General features: G+C 37.1%; 2 protein-coding genes across 5 annotated transcripts in view; both read right to left on the bottom strand.

Annotated features, from left to right (window-relative positions):
• The window catches only part of OSBPL6 (oxysterol binding protein like 6), a 239,523-nt gene that overhangs the window by 39,136 nt on the left and 181,166 nt on the right, over nt 1-19,221 (bottom strand). The gene's annotated exons all lie outside the window — the stretch shown is intronic.
• Nucleotides 3,903-15,000, bottom strand: LOC306656699 (oxysterol-binding protein-related protein 6-like). The gene is made up of 7 exons (XM_079132217.1): nt 14,849-15,000; nt 12,178-12,231; nt 10,988-11,101; nt 10,702-10,872; nt 7,795-7,927; nt 4,543-4,648; nt 3,903-3,987 (listed from the first exon to the last, which is right to left on the bottom strand). The coding sequence occupies exons 1-7, from the start codon at nt 14,888-14,890 to the stop codon at nt 3,975-3,977; spliced, it is 633 nt and encodes a 210-aa protein (XP_078988343.1). The 5' UTR covers nt 14,891-15,000; the 3' UTR covers nt 3,903-3,974.

The raw sequence follows: 19,221 nt of genomic DNA, 5'->3' as shown, positions 1-19,221 counted from the left end.
GGTCAGGAATATTTTTTTCTTGCTGAGAGAAAAAAAAAAAATAGGGAGGGGTCCTAGGATTCATCACCTCCACTTAATCCCCTACCATAAGGCTTGCTTGCTGGGACTCAACATAAGGAGGAGCACTGAGGTCTTCAAGTTGAATAATTTTCCAAGGAGGAAGCCAGTCTCCAAAGGATAGGGAAATTTTTAAAAATCTCAAGTTTCTCCAAACTTAAAAATTAGCTTTGAGAAACTGGAAGCATAAGTTTCATTAGTGATGTGTACCTACACAGGAACAAGTAGAAGAATATTTCATTTTTTTCCCCTCCTTCTGGTGGATGGGATTAAGGGATAATTATATTTCCTGCTAACCACTCAACTCTACCTTTATATCACAGGCCCTGAGTCTTCAAGGTTGTCAGCAATAATTTTATTTTCAGTTAACTGAGGTGTACTTTCTTAGTGTAACCTCATAGTTTAGGTTGAAAAAAGGGCAAGACTGCTTTTGTATGTTAAGAGAGAAAAAAAAATATTTCAATTCTTATATTTCTGATTTTTAAAAAATTTTCCAAGTTACATTCATAATTCTCTTTCCATCTTCACAAATTTTGTATACACATATGTAAGTTACACATATAGATACAAAATTGGTTTTCCATGAAAATTTTTCTATTCATAATACCTTTTAAATGTGGTAAAGGAAGAACTTATTTTTACCCTAGATATAGTTTGAGTACATATGAGATCTAAGATAGCTCCGTGTAAATAAGAGATCTACCACTATGTATTTCCTGTTAATTGTTCATCACCTCCAACATCAAGGCATCTAATACTTAATTCATGCTACTGACAATACAGGAACCTAGCACCTCTTTCTTCTATGGCACAATTTAAAAATCATTCCCTTCTTGTCCTCCTCTACTTCATTAAAAACATAGCCAAAACTGTTTCTGCATAATGATATTCAGATTTCATTAGAAATAAAAGATTTGAAATTTGGAAGACAGGAAGTCCATTTTTTTTAAAGGTCATCCACCACAGAACATTCTAAGACAGTGTTGAATTCACAAGTTACACCAATGAATTCCCAAGGTAAACTACTCCATGGCATGTAGAAGAAGTTTGGCCATAAAGGTCTAGAATTTAGCCTTTGCATTTGAGTTAAGAGCACAGTCGCAACCACCAAAAATAAGCAATCACACACATAGTATAACACGTTCTTCATTTTCACTTCCTCGGGTCACCTTTTTAAATCTATTTTATATTTCAAAATGATGACTACTATAGAATGCTGAATGCAAAGTCCAGTGACACCACACCAGTAAAAACAACAGCACTTGGCAGTCTGGGTTCCTTCACAACAGCCGATGGTTTAGATGCAAACAACGGAGGGAATGGAAATGGGCTGTCACAACCTGAGAGTCACTCAAGTTGGCCACAACAATAATCATCAGGGGAAGAGGGATGATGAACTCACAACAAATACTTGGCATCATTAGATGGAACTTCCACAGTCAAAATCCATTTAAATTTGGATGGGGTGGAACTGGGTATTAGGGTGGGGAGAAAGTGGTAGGTATGTTCAATCCACTAGAAGAAAGTAAATGCCATGTCTTCTGTGGGCAGAAATACTGCTGAGTAATGGCAGTCACTGCTGGGTCCCCAGGAGGTGTGCATGTTGACGAACATTGAGTAACTCCCAGTCACAGAAAACGAGCATCCTGAGGGCTCTTGGAAGACCCATGGCTTGGACAAGCAGAAAGGTCCAGGGGGTACCAAATTCTTCAGCGTTTCAGTCTCACAAAAACTCTGTTGAAGAACAAGTAGGGGAGTTTGGAAGTGATTAATAGCTTACTGCCACCTGAAGTCTATTGTTTCTACTTAAAGTAGAACTGTGCTCTCCCGTTTTAAAGGAAAAAGTTTTCTTTGAATGTGGGGATAAGAGTCTATCAACTTCCCCTCAGGACATATCTAAACAAAAATTACAAGGGTCATGTTGTTTCTGTTTGGCAGAACAAAAACGAAGCAAGACAACATGAGTAAAAGTTTAAAAACAAGGTAAACATTCAAAGATATGGCAGGAACACAAACAAATTATTTTCCTGCTGTTTGAACAATTTCTTCTTATGACTCAAAAAAAAAAACAAAAAATCCTTGTAAATTCTTCTTGTATAGTTTAAACACAGCTGTGAACAGGAAGAGCATTCACAGCTGTAGTCCGCTTCCTCTGGGAAAGCTGGATGACACAGGGCGGTGGGCCTCCCAGTTACAGCAGCCAGCAGCCAGGGGCACTGCCCTCAGGGTGCTGAGAACCAACCATTCAAGACAGCAGCTGTGAACAGGAATCTAATTTAATTAGAATTAATTTACCTTTAAAAAAACACGCAAATAATGGACTATTCACAAATGGACATGTTACCTATTATGTTAGCTTTCTTCCATTATTGTATTTAAAGGAATGGTCTTTTATTTCTAAAAATGGTTTCTTTTTCCTGGCTAAGAGAATCATCGACACCAAACTTGAAACACAGCTCTCCACACACAAAATACACACAACAAACAAAACACAAAACAAACAAAAAAAAACTAGATTATCACAAGCTCAAAACAAATGAAAATGCTAAAGGCAATTTAGGTGATTTTCTTATGAAATCGTTTGACACGGTTGGTCCCTACAGTACTAATTTTATAAATAGAAGGGAAAACACAAACAGAATACAGAATAAAAGAACACTAATTGTATTTGTAGGATGTAGAAATCTAAATAAACAATGGATCTTTCATGTTTATGAAAATTTAAATATCAGATTAGAAAGCAAAGCAACAGTTTGTTATGTACACCATTAGAATTACAATACAAGAATGTTATTAAAGCAGTTAGAATTAGAGAATTATTCTGTTGATTATTCAGAAGAAATGAAGAATTCTGAGAAGCAGTTCCTTTTACCTTTTATTAGGATTTAAATTGATTTATAGTATAATAAAAACAAAGTCAAATTGTAAGTCTAATTTTGATTATGCAGGTTTAGAATCATTTAGACTACACAGCTAAAATTAGAATAGTTGATAGTCTAGTTTGGTGATCTGAAAGTAATGTGATTTAGGATACAAGAGGTTTTAGGCATTTACCATATTTGTATTCACTGCAATACTATGATGCAAGAGGATCTTACTGTAAAAATAAAAATTTTTTTCAAATAAAAATTTTATTTAAAATGAACTTCAATTAAATTTATCATGAGCCCATTAAGACTTTGGTTTAGATTTTATAGTATCATTGCAGGTCCAAAATATCTATTTTGCAGAATCATAGATTAGAATTAAAGGGAATTCAGAGGGTCATTAAATTAAGTCCATCGCTTTACTCAGGAGCAAATGGAAGTCCCCTAAATTTAACAGATGTGCAGAAAATTATATAGCCAGAAAATCACAGTGATCAGACAAAAGCCCAGGCTTGTTGTTTTTATTCTATTGCACCCCCTACTTTTTTTCTTGATAGATAAAAGTTGGACAAAGTTGATACATAAAGGCTCTTTTAAGATCTAACCATATATAAATGGATGTTCATTGCAATCCACCAGACAAGATTTTTAAGGTGACTTTTTGTTAAAATAAGTTTTAATGGTTCAAAGGTTATAATTAAGAATGACAATGCTACTTTGAAGTGATATATAATTTTTACCTTCTTTTTCAAATTCTTCCACTTACGACTAAGCAAGTAAATAGATTTCCCACTATTTTAGATTTAAAAAAAAAAAAAAAAAAAAAAAAACCCTGCTTCAGAAGCACTGGCTTTCAAGTAGTTAAGCTGCTCTCTCAATTCAATATCTGGGCAAGGAGATACAGAAAAATTAAATGCTTAATGCTTAAAAGTATATGAAAATATGATGGAAGGAAAAGTAAAATCTGTACCTGCCAGTTGTATTTTTGTATCTTTGCTGACACTTTTTGTTCTCCAGCGTCTTTGACCCGCTTGTCTTTCTTTGAAATATCTACACAGTTAGCCTACATTACACAGAGAGTTAAAGGCAACAACGGATTATTAAGTTCGAACAGATGATACAAACACAGACAGAACATAGTCAGTTAGTAAGGAATCACTGTTAGAGCCTTGAAGCAAACCAGCCAGGAGAGAAAAGGCATCTCATTAAAAGCAGAGAAAAGAACCTAATTGTAAAATGTATTTTCTCTGATATGCAAAATTGAAAGCAGGATTAGAGATCTTCAGCATTTTTTTCTGTGAAAAGAGTCTTCATTCTGAAAGTGTCTAAATTTGTATCTTCAAAGCCATTGCTTCTATTGCAACAGAAACTTGGGAAGAATGATCCAGAGATATATTTCTACAGCAGTTTGCTCTGTATTTAAATGTAAAAAACATTAGCGTTATCCTAACACGATGTCACCAAGATTAAAAAATATTAAGAATAACTCCAGAATAGAAAACTAGTCTGTATTGTAGTTATTTCCCTTTAAAGTGGACCTTGCATAGTCTATGAATATAGAATGATCCAGAAAAGATTAAAGTGTTAAGTGTTTTTGCTAGCAGCAGTATAGGTTTACCTGCATGTCAGTAAAGTTTGGTGCTGACTGAGTTCTCTGAAGTATTTCCAAATTTTTTGCAGGAGTTTGCTAAGTTCCACAAGGTTAGACTGGCAGTGTGCAAGATCTAATAAAAATCAGAAATAAAATGTGTTAGAATTGGACACAAATGGTGGTATTGGTAATAAAAGGGAGTCAATCCATAATATGGTAAATATGATCAGGCAGATATACATGGTGTGGTGATACGTGCAAGTGAAAGAAAACACATCTTCTCTGATTTAGAAACTAAAACCATTGATTATTAGGAGGATTTCAAAGTTCATCTTACCAATTAATGGCTTTTAGTGTAGGACCCATTAAAATCTCAAATTGTGTCTCAAATCACTTTCCTTTTCTGATGGCTTTTGTCACATGGGAAATATACTCAAGGGAACTTAATAGTCCTGTGGTTTTATTCTCTGTGCCCTATCTACCTGTTCCTCCAAAATGTTTTTAGAAGGTTACTGTCTGGAATTCGGGTGGAATCGCACTCAAATTTAGAAAAACAGAATGTAATTTAGTTCACTAATAATCTTGCAATGAATGACTTCTTTAAAAATCTATCAGAGATGTTACACTAACTAACATTTCATCCCTATGGAAAAAATATGCTCCCATATCTAAATATGCTTACATATTAAGGTCTGGACTGGTGTAAGTTCAGATCTACAAATAGCTGCTTTAAGTATTAGAACTGTAAATTAGATATATAATGGGTTCAATAAGGCATTACATTTTTAGAAATGCAATCAATGAAATATGCAGCCAATGAATAATCAAGAAGTGTTCTTACTTTTGAAATGCAACCAATCTCAATATTAGGCACTCTTTGTGACAAATGATCAATATAAATTTTTGTTTTTTAAGTGTTCTAGAAGATTAAAAAGGGAGAATTACTGTGATTTGAGGTCATCAGAACACACCAAAACAGAGCAGATGGACTGGGGCTGTAGCTCAGTGGTAGAGTGCTTACCTAGCATGTATGAGGCACTGGGTTCAATCCTCAGTACCATATAAAAATAAATAGATAAAATAAGATATTGTGTCCATCTACAACTAAAAAAAAAAAAAAAAAAAAAAAAACAGGCAGACATTTTTCTGGGTCTGTAAGATTGATGGAAAGATTTCAGCAAAGCTGGCAGGTAGGAAGGGATAGAGAGGGCACTGAAGGTTGGGGAGGAGCCAATCTGTGCATAGGCACGCAGGTGGGAATAGGCAAGTATATCCACAAAATAGCAAAGTCTGGCTGAGACTATAGCAGACAAGACTGAAAGGGTATAAAGGGTCAGAAAACTGGAGGCATGGGTTGCTAAATGCTGGGCTAAGCAGTTTGGACTAAAGCCCAGAGCCAATGGAGAACCTCTGAAGAGTTTTTTGCATAAAAGTTATTTTAAGAACCAACAGTCCTGAGGGAGCATTATGTAGTGGACATAGAGTTGGCTTTAGGGTTAGTTGAATGTGGGTGGCTGGAGGTCCAACCCCTCCACCAGGCCAGCTTCACCTTCTTGGGCAAATTCATTAACTTCATGCATTTCACGGTTTCTCATCCACAAAATGGGGATAATAGCAATTACCTGGTGGCTGAATGTGAAGGACAATGTCTACTAAGTGCTGGCCCAGGACCTGCAGACAGGTTCCAGAATGGTAACTTCCCATGATCCTCTGAGAGGGAGGAAGCAGCAGAGCAAGAGACTAAGGGAGAGTACCAATGAGGAGGCTGGTTACCACTCAAAGACAAGAAAGATAGGAGTGGAATTCAGGGAAAGACAGATAGGAGAGAGTATGAGGGGAAGGTTTTTCAAGAAACAACAGACAGGACTTGGTCTTGGCTGGATTGAATAGGGAGGAGGATCAAAGTATGACCCTGAGGTTTCAGCGGGAGTATGACAGGAGCACTGACAGCAACAGGGATGTCAGGCATTGGGTTTGTTCTGAGGGAAGACACTACAGAGATGGTATAGAGTAACTACAGGTTCAAGCACACACTCTGGAGTCAGGATACCTGAGTCTGAGGTCCCAGCTACACTTACTAGCCATGGGAACTTGGTTCAAGGGAATGAACTTCTCTGCCTCCTAAGTTTCCCCAAAGTAGAGGCTGAAATTTCCAGAATCATTACTGTGGAAAGCTGCAGAATTTTCAGAAAGTGAGGTCCAGCTTCTTTCCCCCAACCTGAAGTCAACTGTACTGAAACTAAAACCTGAGTGTTTCCTTGGTGAATACATCCAAGGAAAACCTTCGGTAAGTCAGCTGGATGAGATGATGAATATAAAAACCCTCCTCAATCATATATTCACATAAAGATTGAGTTTGGGAGGTGGGTCTCTCAAAGGGCTGATAAAAATGCTGCAGACTTAAGTTCACAGACAGGCAGGGTGAAAACTTATTTGGTCAGATTGCCAAATTTTCATTTTTCTAAGTAAGAACATAAAAAATTATATAATATCTGCTTTTTATAATTTAATAAAGGAAAAAATTAAATTAATCCTGATGTCATCTTAAGATCATTTAAAGAATTCAGTTGAGCCCTAATAAGTACTCTCTACACTGCCCTTGCTTTTCTTGGTTTTGAAGATCAATGAAAATTGTCTCACAGAATGGAAGGCCTGTGGATCAAGTTTGGACCAACATGCTCTAGTTGATTATAAGCAAGAAGAAAGCATGAGGAGATTAAGTGGCTCAGAGATAGCAGAGTGAGGTTTATCGTGTATTCGTTCAGATATTTAAAAATGATCCATAGTGATGTGTACCAATAACAGGTAACTATGGATAAAGATACAGCATATTGGAATTTTGCCCTTTATGGCTGGAAATATATACTTGTTTCATGGGCAATACGGCATCAGAGAACACAGCCATGGAAGTCACCTAGAAAGGAAGGTAGAGCAGAGAGTTCAGGAGCAAGGGGAGAGGGCTCTCCAGGGTCTGGAGGGTAGGGACTATGGAAGCCAGCATGAACCAGCCCTAAAGAGATAAGAGAAGACTGAAGTAGGAGGAAGTCAAGGCAAGATCAAAACCCAGGTCGTTTGTTGTGAGGGCATAGGAGAACCAGCAGGTAAGAAGCCCAGGTCATGGAATAGAGAAGAGTATAGTGTATAAAAGTAAGAAAAAGGAAGGTCAAGGCAATCAAAAGGGTCAGAGTGAAAGATGCTGCACCCAAAATTCACTTCAGTACTTTTCGTTTGGTTTGGTTTGGGTGCTTACTCTGATAGCCCACAGAGGCAGGAACTAACCTTCTGCACACCTGTCCATTTCTTCTGAGTCCTGTAACCAGGCTGCCACCTTTGCTCTGGCCAGTTGTGCAGGTTGCGGGAGGCTATTGCTGCATGGCAGAGGGGACTGCCATGGAAGTTTGTTGGTTTGCACCTACAAGGAACACAAACAGAAATGAAGCATATGGTTATATGAAGCCAAATAGTACATTTAAGTGATCATCAAGAAACACAAGTACCCTCATAGCGACATTAAGAAAAGAGGAATAAAGGGCACATTGAAAATATGGAAAAAGCCTATTGGCTACACATGGTATGTTGCAATTTTCACAACCATTAACAAAACTACCATTAGGTCGCCAGCTCCATCATTCAGCGAAGGGGATAACTTTCAAGTGTATTGCATCTCATACTCACAAGGACCTGCCAAGTCAAATTCCCAACACTTTAAAGTTACTCATTATGCTGCATTTGTTACAGTATTCTTATTGTAGTACTTTTAGCTCATGATTTAAGGCCCTTCCTTTCCAAAAGTTCTCTGTGCCCTTATGATCAGTTCAAGGTCTCCTCAAGCACATGTGATACCTAAATCCATTATCCAAAAGCAAGCAGCCTTACAGTGCTTCAAATGCATACTGAAAAATTATATAAAAAGGCACTGCTGCCAAGTCATTATCTATGGTGGATTTCCATTCGAAGGATTTTACATGAAATAAAGTTAGATGAAATATGTAGATACTAGGGTGAGTGCAGTACACCTCAGTGAAATAAGCAGAAACATTTCTCATAAAGCTGAAATAACTTCAAAATTCCATACTTGGTTAATTACAACTGAATGTGTCTCTTCAAAATCATTATGAAGTAAATGTTGCATGCACTTAGCAAACCCCAGACTTACTACCCACAATGGGCCACAAACCAATTCACATTCAGGAGTCCCCTAGTTTGACAGGTGGAAGGCAAGGGAAATGATGAAAAGCTCTTTTCAATCTTTATTCCATTTTGATAAATGCAATGGAAATCTTTTACCAAGTTAGATCTTTGAGGTATGCCATTCCCAACTAGAAGAATAGATCTTTTGTGAAAACCAGAGTTGACGAGTTTTCTTATTCTGAGGAAAAGAGTAGGGAGGATTTGGTTCCAGTTCACCATTCTCAGACATCACTCAAGTCGTTTAATAAACAAGACAAGGGATGAAAATAATGTGTCTTTTGTCAACACTTAGTGCCAAAGATGTAGGCAGAAGCTGGAAGAATGAAAGAATTAAAATGTTTAATTTAAAAGATCCATTTGGGATACATTTCTCTCTTGATTTGGATAATGCTGTGATTCATTTTACCCTGTGGTGAGAAACCTGGGGACTGCATCTGTAAGTTCCCAACATTCCTAGCCCCCTGACTCCTGGAACGATTCCTTTTATTGCAGAACTGCTTGGTATTAACCCAACATCCTATTCCAGGAGAAAGATGATTTAAAAAGTCCTTAGCAAGGCTGCAACCAGAATGAAATAATGCAAAGTTTGAGAGTCTTGTCAAAAACAATTAATGGGACTTCACAGAAATTATTTAAGTAATTTCCACTGAAATAACAAAAATTGAATATAGTAATGTTTTATTGAATCTGATTTGAATAGTCTTATAGTTTTTAAAATAAGGTTTTCGATGATTTGCAAAGCAAACTTGGATCTATGTATCATGTACATTCCTGTGAAAGCAAACAGAGAAAGCAGGATCTTCACTGAAATACTGTGGCAGCCACCTCTGTCCTTAATTTCATGTGAGGTATAAAGCTGGAATACCCCTTGGCAGTACAATGTGTCTGTGGTTCAGAAAAATTAATGATTGAGTCAAAGTAAGAAACAACTGCCTCCCTGCCTATTATCTCAACCTTGACTCTTTTTTTTTTTCTTGATACTAGGGATCTCATGCATGCTAGGCAAGTGCTGTATTATTGAGCTACCCACAGAACTTTTTAAATTTTATTTTGAGACAGATTCTTGCTGAGTTGCTCAGGCTGACTTCAAACTTTCAATCCTCCTGCCCTGAGTAGCTGGGACCAGGAGTGTGTCACTATGCCAGGCTTAACCTTGACTTTTTCTATTTTTAAAATATTTTTTAGTTGTCAATGGACCTTTATTTTTATTTATTTATTCATATGCAGTGCTGAGAACTGAACCCAGTTCCTCACATATGCTAGACAAGTGCTCTACCACTGAGCTACAACCCCAGCCCTTAACCTTGACTTTTAAACAAGCAACACCTACAGCTTTTCAGTGGCATAGGAAATGAACTCCTACTGCAGCCCAGGAACAACCTCAGCCTCCCTTGTCTGGCATCTGGTGTAAGGCAAAGGGAAGTAATTTTGGAAACAGAGATGATGCAGGGTCAGATGCTGTCCCAGTTCTGGACAAATTCTTTACTGTCCTTGAACTTTGGTTTTATGAAAAATTAGTTATAAATGAATGTCAAATGCTTCATGGAGTACCCGGTCACTGAAATGGGCTACCACCTGTATTATTGTCACAATCTTCAACTTACTTGCATTAACTTCATTAGGGAACTTACTAGCTCTCTCTGGGTCAAATTATTTAGGGTATTCTTATTATCACACTAAAATCAGGAAGGCACCTGATCTCTGGATACTGATCAAACCAATACTTGCCCGCCTTCCCAATTTCTTACGAAGCCACATAAAAATGAATGCCCTCTATTCATTAAAAAGGAAACATAATACTTAATACTTTAGGTGATCCACATTTCTGCCTAATCTGTACTTGTGACTAACTCTGATGCCAATGTCACTGTTGTCTCCTGAGTGTCAGTTTACAAAGCAAACTTTCTTTTCTGGTGTTGTTACATGAGGCACAGTGATGTATCTGCAAAATTTTCGAAGCATTTTCCAGGTTGGCTTTTTAGAGCAAAATCATACCTTTCCATCAACAACAGAAACATTAGCAGCTGGGGAGGACTCGGCTGTGGATGTTGCAGGAAATATGTGAAAACTAGCATCTCTCGGTGATCTCACAATTTCATTCTGACGGTATAACCGATGATGGCGCAGCTTGGAGACCCACGCATCAAACCAGTCCTGGGACTTCACCTGAAGTAATGAGCAAGAGGAGAAGGTCACTGGGAAATCCATCTCCTGTCTGCCACTGGTGCAGGTAAATCACGTCCCCCATAATGACCCAGGAACTGCTGGAAATCGATTTCACCTTCAAATGGTAGATGTGCTCTTCTGTGTCAAGGTCTATTCTCCGTGCTTTCTTTTTAATTGACATTACCGACAGTCCAACATCTATGCTCCCATGGACCTTCCCTTTTTGAATCTGAAATCAAAGACTAGTAAATAGGCTGAAAGGATATATGGTTTGATGTATTTATGGTATATAATGAATTAGTGAGTTGAAGGTAATTTTTAATTTATCTATGGGAAATGGATTACCATACCTCTTTAATAAAGAGAAAATGATGGGGTTCTGAGGCTAAGATCCTTAAACTGAGGACAGCTGAAGTTGTTGTGACTTCATACCAATTTCTTTAAGTGACAATATTTATCTTATTCCTGTTTTGAAAATAGCCTATGAGCCAAGTTCTTCAGAATTCTAGATCACATAGGTTATATCCCTTTGAAAAGACATTTTAATGATTCCTAAAGTAACTGTGGTCAGCTTTTAACTTATGACTCAGAACAGTCCTGAACAGCCAGGGAGACAGCAGCTAGGGCAGAACTAGGCAGCAGGAAAGGAACAGCACAGAGCAGCCAGCTCCTCCTTCTGGCTGCCCACTTCTGATCAAGGACACCCTAACTCAAGAGCAGAGATGGGGACTAAAATGAAATCTGAGCCCTATGTTATTTCCCCTACATGACAGGATAAGGAGGGATTTTTCTAGTTTTCATGCAAACTACTTTATATATTAAATATTATTTCAAATAATTTTTGTGAGTTGGAATTCCCAAGATAAAAGAATGTATGAAACAAATGAAATTCAAAAGAGTTTCAGAAGGACATCGACAAGAACAAAAATGGCTTTAAATCTCAAGAAAAGCACATAAAGCAGAGTTTATTGAGGTGGGGGAAAACGACTAATTGCGTTTTCTCTTTAAGAGAGAAAGGGTGATTTTATTTATGTGTCACTTTTAGGTTTACGCTTCTGCTTTTAATAACACACATCAATTAGTTAAATTAACTCTTCTGCACTAGTTTGAGATTTTCTGCTATCTTGAATATAAGCACAAGACACACCTTTTCTAGAACATGCAGGTTTGGTAGCTTGTTAAATATTAGAGGCATAGACATGCACAAAGCTGGGAACTACAGCACAAGGCTTGTACAATTAGTGTTTACTCACTTCAAGCAGAATTCTAAATCAACTTTTGAAACAAGTCCTGTGTACTACTTACATCAAGTGGTGCCTTTGAATACTTTAACATTCCATTATCCAGGACAAAAAAACGCTGTAAGAACCAAACACCCCTAGTTACTGTCTATATTTTGAATTATATAAAATATGCACAAATGTGGGTATAGAGTTGCTTCACACTTAGCAATCAACATGTTTGATCATTTTAATATATGAATTCAGTGCATCTGGACACAGTCATGTTAAATTGCAAGGAGATCAATGAAGAAAGAGATCAGAGTTCTCATTCCATGCTATTAACCTAAAAAGGTTCTTTTACACATAACCCAAGGGGGATGGAATCTTTTCACTATGGTTTTGATAACAAGGAAGTAATCTCATGGTCTGCAGCTAAGACCTTCTGAATGAACCACATTAGGATATTTTTGAAAGTGAGAATGAAAATAATCTGGATTAGGTCACAGTGATTCTGTGAGGAGCTCTACACAATTCTACAGGGATTTTTTTTATTTTTTTACCCTAGAGGCAAACTCCTGAATTTCCTCTACATAATTCCTGAAAATGTTCATGTTCACTTCAGAAGCCAGTTGGCTGGATCCATAAAGAACAGATTCTTAGAAAGTTTAAGTGATCTTAGCAAAATGCTTGCATTTCCACTATTAGAAAAAGAGATTAAAACATATTTCCAAATTATATTAAGGGGAAAAAAAGAGAGTTTTTTGTTTGGTTGTTGTTTTTGGCAAGTTTGTCTGCTCCAAGGTCTTCTTGATCCAGACTAAATAGATTTAGCCATTTTTGCTCCACAAACACTTAGTTACTCTCTGCTGTTGTTTCCTTTCAGTGGGCAATTCACAAGAAAACGAACAGCTTCCAGGACCCAATCACACAAAGGACCCAGTGCCTTCCTGTAGCTCTCCACGTGCAGAGTTTTTCTTTTGCTGGTAAATTACTCTGGCTGGAAAGTTTTTGTGTGATTCAGGAACTCACAGATACTGAAGTTATATAGGAAGTCAGGTCTGGGGTCACCTGACCAGAGCTCACAAAAGGCCGCCAAACCCCTTTGTTTGAGATTTAGGAGAACAAGAAGTACCAGAAGAAAGAATCTCTACAACTAAAAAACACACAACTACTCAATTGCCAGGACCAAATGGGCTGATGCTTGAATCAATATAGGTTGGCACCAGAGAAGAGAAAGGGCGTGGGAGGGAGACCCTCCTTTCATTTATGCAGCAAAATGTTCAGAGACATACTCCAGGAAGTTGTTGAACCACAGTAGGTTGTACTGAAACATGAACTGACGATGTTAAATTAAAGCCAGTGATTCATATAAAATGTTACTTTGACCTTTTTTCTCCTATTTTAAAAATTTTCTATCTATCAAAGAATTTTAGCAAAGATAACCAGTAGGGTATCACAGGGAAAGAGCTTAGGGAGGCCATTGATTAGAGGAAGTGCAAAGTCAGAGTACAAGGCAAAGGTGATCTCAGAAAGGATCACAAGGTGACCAAAATTCAGGAGAAAAAAAATGAAAAAATGAATGGAAAAAGATTTCTTGCATTGGAATAATATTATGGGGTTTGGGGGAGACCGTTTCTGATAGGGGAGAGGACATATTTGTCAGAAACCCCTTTGATCTGTTTTTGTAACCTTTGGGACATCATTTCTCATCTGTTCACTTTGAAGTCTTTCCCTTAAAAATGCATAAAATGTGTTTTCTCAAGCAAGTTATAATCCATAACTGCCCTGTTTTAAGCCAGTGGTCTACTATCTGGAGTTTTGGGCTGACAAATTTGTTTAAGATGAAATTCATCAGCAGAGATGATGAATAGATGAACTTGATCTTCCAGTGATTTCAGAGATGATACTGAGTGGTCTACCAGAGGTTTTATATTGAAGGTGGAAGAGAATTTCCTTCTCAGTAACACAGAATTCTTTTTTTTTTTTTTTTTTTTTCTGTAAAGAAATGGGGTCTCTCTATGTTGCCCAGGTTGGTCTCAAACTTCAGAACTCAAGAGATCATCTGCCTCAGTCTTCCCAAGTAGCTGGGATGATAGGCTCATGCCATTACACTCAGCTAGTACTATGGAATTCTTACTACTCAGGTAATTAAAACAATGTAGTAACAAATATTTCTTCCCTAATTAAAACTAGGAGGTGGAAAAGGATGTTGGGAAGGGAGGGAAGAATAAACTACTTTAAAGGGCGGTAACTGAAATTTCCAGAATAAGTGATTTTCCAAATTTACTTTGTCCTAGTAACAACTGTAAGGTTTATCCCACAAAACTAAACAGTACTCAATTATAAAGATGTTCATTGCAACAACATAACAAAAAATTAGACAAGTCCTACATATCCAGCAATAAGAAATTGTTTTAATAATGGTGGAATATATAATATAAATCCACCCAAAGGAATATACTTAAAAGCATCTCATATTTAGAAAATATTTAATGAGAACATATCCACACTAATTTAAGTGAAAAGTAGGTTAGACAATAATATGTCAATTTGGGTTTTAAGTATTACATAAAATATTTTCCCCTGTATATATATGCTATAGGTCTTATACTCAGATAGGTATAATGGAATGCAGTGCATCAGGCCTTGAAAATGAGTTTTATACATACACAACAGTCTTGGTTACCTACTTAATAATAACAAAAAACCCTCTCTATGAAGATGATCTGAACTGGGATCTGATAAAATATTACCTTGTGCCAGCCTTTTAAAGGCCATTTTCTTTTCTTCAGCATAAAGCCTTCGTGTTTGTCTGGTTTCTGGACATTAGTTTGGCCTATTTTCAGTCTCCTTCTATAATTTCCCAGCTGTCAGCTTCCTGAGAGAAAAGAAATACAAATCATATATTTTTTGTGCTTGATGACACACTTAAAGCAGATTCTTAAGTAGAAGTTGCTTTTGAGGCAACACTAGACCAGCCAGAAGTAGGCAAGATTCTGGAGAGAATTCTAACATCAAACACAGCTATGCACTTTCAACTGAAGTTAAATGAGTTTCCCAGGTAGACCTGGAGGCACAAGGGTCCGTCAGAGACTCACTGGGGCCACCTTGTCTACTTAGGGTGGAAGGGAATTTCGATTGCTTGTACTTAGAATGTTTAAAATGCATTTTCCCAGACAGTTAATTTCTGGGCACAGAGTAACTAAAGTTTCAAAGGCTGTTTTAAGGACAAATGTTCAATTAGTGTGCAGCTCTGGCTTTCTGGGTAGAAGCAGAAAGGCTACAGTAGTTTAAAGTGGCTGGGAACCTGCAATCAACACAGAACTGTGCCATGGTCCTGTTTCCTCTTGGTGTAGCCATGGCATTTCTGAGTGGGTGCCAAACACCTTATTTGTCAAGTGCACAGCAAAAGTATAGACCTTTAAAGGTACATAACCCCCAGGGTGCCTGTGGAAAGAACACCAGGCTGTAAGACTAACAATCTGGGTTCTAGTACTGGGGGTATAGTTCAGCGGTAGAACATGCTTAGCATGCCCAAGGCCCTGGGTTCAATCCCCAACACAGAAAGTAACATAATTAGAAACAAAAAAGAATCTTGGTTCTAAGAGTTCACACCCACACCCTCTTGGTAAAAGCTGATGAAATGTTTCCTCTTTCTCAAGACATGTTTTGTTCATCTGTGGCACTTCATTTTATAAAAATGAGTTGTCAACATTAACATATCACTAGATTTCAGACTTTAAAAATCCAAATTTTCTGAAAAACCATGAGATCTGTGATATTGGGTTTTCCAAGTGAAGGATGCCCATCTTTACTCTCCCATAGTCCCTTCTTGGCTTGGCAAACCACTTGGCCCTTATTTTCAAACCGTCTGTGTTTGAAAATCCCAGGTCAAGCTGATTTCTAAGAGCCTTTAGTTATAAAGGAACCATTGAACTAGCAAACACCCTAAGAGCTCATATCCTAGAGCTTATGCATGACACTCTGGACCACTATGTGCCCTTTTAACAATTCAGTGGAGGCAACAGTTCCCAAGGTGGAAAGAGGCTTCTCACAACCACTGCACAGCTGCTGCAATCCTGCCCGCAATGGAGAGAACCAAAACCTCTCAGCATAACCCGCTCTATTGCTTCCCTCAGAAAGTTGGATGTGCTGTCCATGAATCAAGACAGGCTCTCTACAGGATGCCTCATCCCAAACTGACTTGGGAAGATGTTTTCCAAAATCATTTGTTCTATCAGAAATGATCTACAGACCACAGAAAAAAATAGTTCAACAGGAATGGCCAATGGAATTCATCTCAGAGCAGATGGTTTGGTTGGCCCAAACCTGCAGAATGAGAGGCACCTACGAGCACAGAGGAAAAGGTGCATAATCAACTCCTGATGTGAGCCACAGGAAGGGAGGCAGCTGAGTCCTTACCGTCCATACCCACGTCTCCAGATGTGGCCAACACTGCTTCATTCTAACATCAGAGATAAGGAGTGCTCCTGACCTTTCCAAAGCACTCCAAACCCAACACCATGCCTCCATGCTACCTAAACCCAGTGCACAACTACCCTATCCCCATCCCCCAAAAGAACCCGAGACTACTATTACTCATCTTCCTGGTCATCCCTGAGGACTGAACTGTATACCTTAGAGAAACCCACCTGCTGGTGTTCACTTGGTGACATTAAGAACTCTATAAAGGATCTCTAGCAACTTAAGAAGTGGTTGTCTACTTGTGGATAATTCTATCAGAAACTGTGATTCATCTGCTCAAAACTGTTAATCAGATCTAGTGATTTAAAAAAAATGTTTTTAATGAGACAATTTTAGGCTGTATGGAATACCAAGTTTTTTGGACAATGTGTAAGTGTTGGTAGCATTATCACATTATCCAGGTGCCAAGTGGAAGGCTTTGGCACCCCTTTTTTATTACTGGATTGAAATTGAACAAGTGAATGTTGTTTGCATAATGTTAACATAACAAGAAAAAGAGTAAGTTATTATAAAAAGTCTACAAACTTTGGCTTTCTGCTGTCACCAGAAAAGTAAATAACTACTGTATTCCATAAAATTAATAGATTTTTGCTAATTTATTTTTAAATTTTTAAAATAATCAAAATTAAATAATTAAAAAGAGTAATTCCCCATATATGTGTGAATATATTTATAGAGCTTTCTCTATTCTTGAGAGATTTCAGTTATATTTAAAGACATTTCTATTTTTAGTAGTTTCATCTGTGGATAGTATCTATAAAAGAATAGCATTTTTCTTTCTGGTAGATCTTATTTGAAGGCTAGTATTTAACTTTTATTTGTGTGTGTTGTGTGTGTGTGTGTGTGTGTGTGTGTGTAATGAATGGAAATATTTAATAACAAGTACAAATATTTTCCTTTTCTTCCTAACTAAATTCAGAATGTAATAAAAGCATGTCTCTGCAGAACTATGGTTACTGATTTCTATCAGAGTGGCTTTTCTTTCTTCTTTAGGAGTTTAATTGAAGAGGAAGAAAAAAGGGATAAGATAGGAGAGGCAGGAAGTTAAAAGTGTATTTCTTAAACACAAATGCTGTAGCTCTGAACAAATAATTCCATTTGCTCTGATGTAATATTCCTAAGCCTATCAAAAGAAACAGAAATAATCCTAATATAGTTCTTAAAATTAAATAAGCTGTCAAGCTGACAAGTGGCAAAGGACAGAATCAGAGGAAACAAAGTTCTGACCATAATGTTATAAGTAAGTAAAAAAATAAAACAACCCATTTCAGTATAAGATAGGATCTTCTATGCTCTATGTTCCATTATGTAAAATTTCCTGCCTCCATGCCTATGTAGGACCACAGCCTCACAGGGAGGAAGCACCTCAAAACTACGAACTGTGCTTAAGAGTCTTCTCCAACAGGTTTATTACATTCACTACTTACCTAATGAGTTTGGACTGTGCTAAAACTCCACAGAGCATGCTCATACCCCCATGCTTCATGCCTTTCACACACATTCAAGTCTAATATATCCAAGAAACATACCATTCCTTCTCAATCTATTAAAAAAGTTACCATTTTCAAGTTCTGAGCTATAAATTACCAAAATACCTACTTCTTTAGCTACAGACCCTCTCAGATATGGGGGAGAATTTACCTTAGACTGAGTGAGACAATGGCATAAATACTAAGTGGAATGTCGGTTCTGGAAGGAAACATGGCTGCCTGATGACTGGAGAAGGATTTGAAATCATAGCAAGATGGAATCACCATAACATCAAACCCTTTGTATAAAGCAAAACTGGTTCAAAAGAAATGAGAAAGTTAATACAGCCAAATTCTGGGCATCTCTTAGAAATCACCTTGGTTTTTTAATTAAAAAATACTATTATTTTTTGAAAATGCAAAAAAAAAAAAATAGAAAAGTATTTCTTTCATATCTTACTGCCAACTGTTGGCAGTTTGGTTTATTTCTTTCCAGCTTTTTTCTTAAGTGTTTTTTTTTTTTTTTTTGCATATTGTTTACTGGTGTGTTTCATACCCCTGTAGTGCCACTTATTCTTTGCACATAGCATTTTTTATATTGCAACCCTCTCATTACATGAGTTTGGTAGTTGCATAACAAGCAATGATTTCCTATTATTGGGCACTTATATGGTTGCTGATTTTTTACTAAAATAAGTAATACTACCATGAAAATTTATGTGCATAATTATTTTTTATATTCAGCACTACTTTCTTAAAGTAGTCATATAATAAGGATCTATAGGGTCCATGAGCAAAAAACTTAAAAGGCTTTTAAAATATTGCCAAATTGTGGATAAAACAACAGCAATTTAAACTTGAGAGAGAACTAAAAGTGATGTGAAGGATTCTATGAAAAATATCTTCATATACAACAAATGTGGCCAAACCCAGGGAACTGTGGAATTCAGAAATAAATAAATACACTTGAAACTTTTATCCCGTCACAGAATATTTATTTTGGTCAAGTGAAATGTTGTGGACAGGCAGGATGACAGATTCTACAATTGGGATTCTAAATTATGCTACTATGAGCCTTAAGCCAAATTTTTGCCTATAATCTCCTACAGACCATATTTCACTGATTCTAAGATGCACATTTCCCCCCATCGAGCACCTCTGAAGCACTGTGT

Source organism: Sciurus vulgaris, assembly GCF_902686455.1.
Source record: "Sciurus vulgaris genome assembly, chromosome: 3".
Lineage (NCBI taxonomy): Eukaryota > Metazoa > Chordata > Mammalia > Rodentia > Sciuridae > Sciurus > Sciurus vulgaris.
Note: the sequence above shows the minus strand (reverse complement) of the source record. Positions and strands in the feature narration are given on the sequence as shown.

What these genes read in the sequence shown, in the direction of transcription:
- LOC306656699 (XM_079132217.1), bottom strand. Translation starts at nt 14,890, where the DNA reads ATGCTGAAGAAAAGAAAATGGCCTTTAAAAGGCTGGCACAAG. An exon ending in AGCACATCTACCATTTGAAG is followed by an intron (nt 10,873 to 10,987) that starts GTGAAATCGATT and finishes TCATTACTTCAG; the next exon opens with GTGAAGTCCCAGGACTGGTT. An exon ending in AATGGACAGGTGTGCAGAAG is followed by an intron (nt 4,649 to 7,794) that starts GTTAGTTCCTGC and finishes GATTTTTATTAG; the next exon opens with ATCTTGCACACTGCCAGTCT.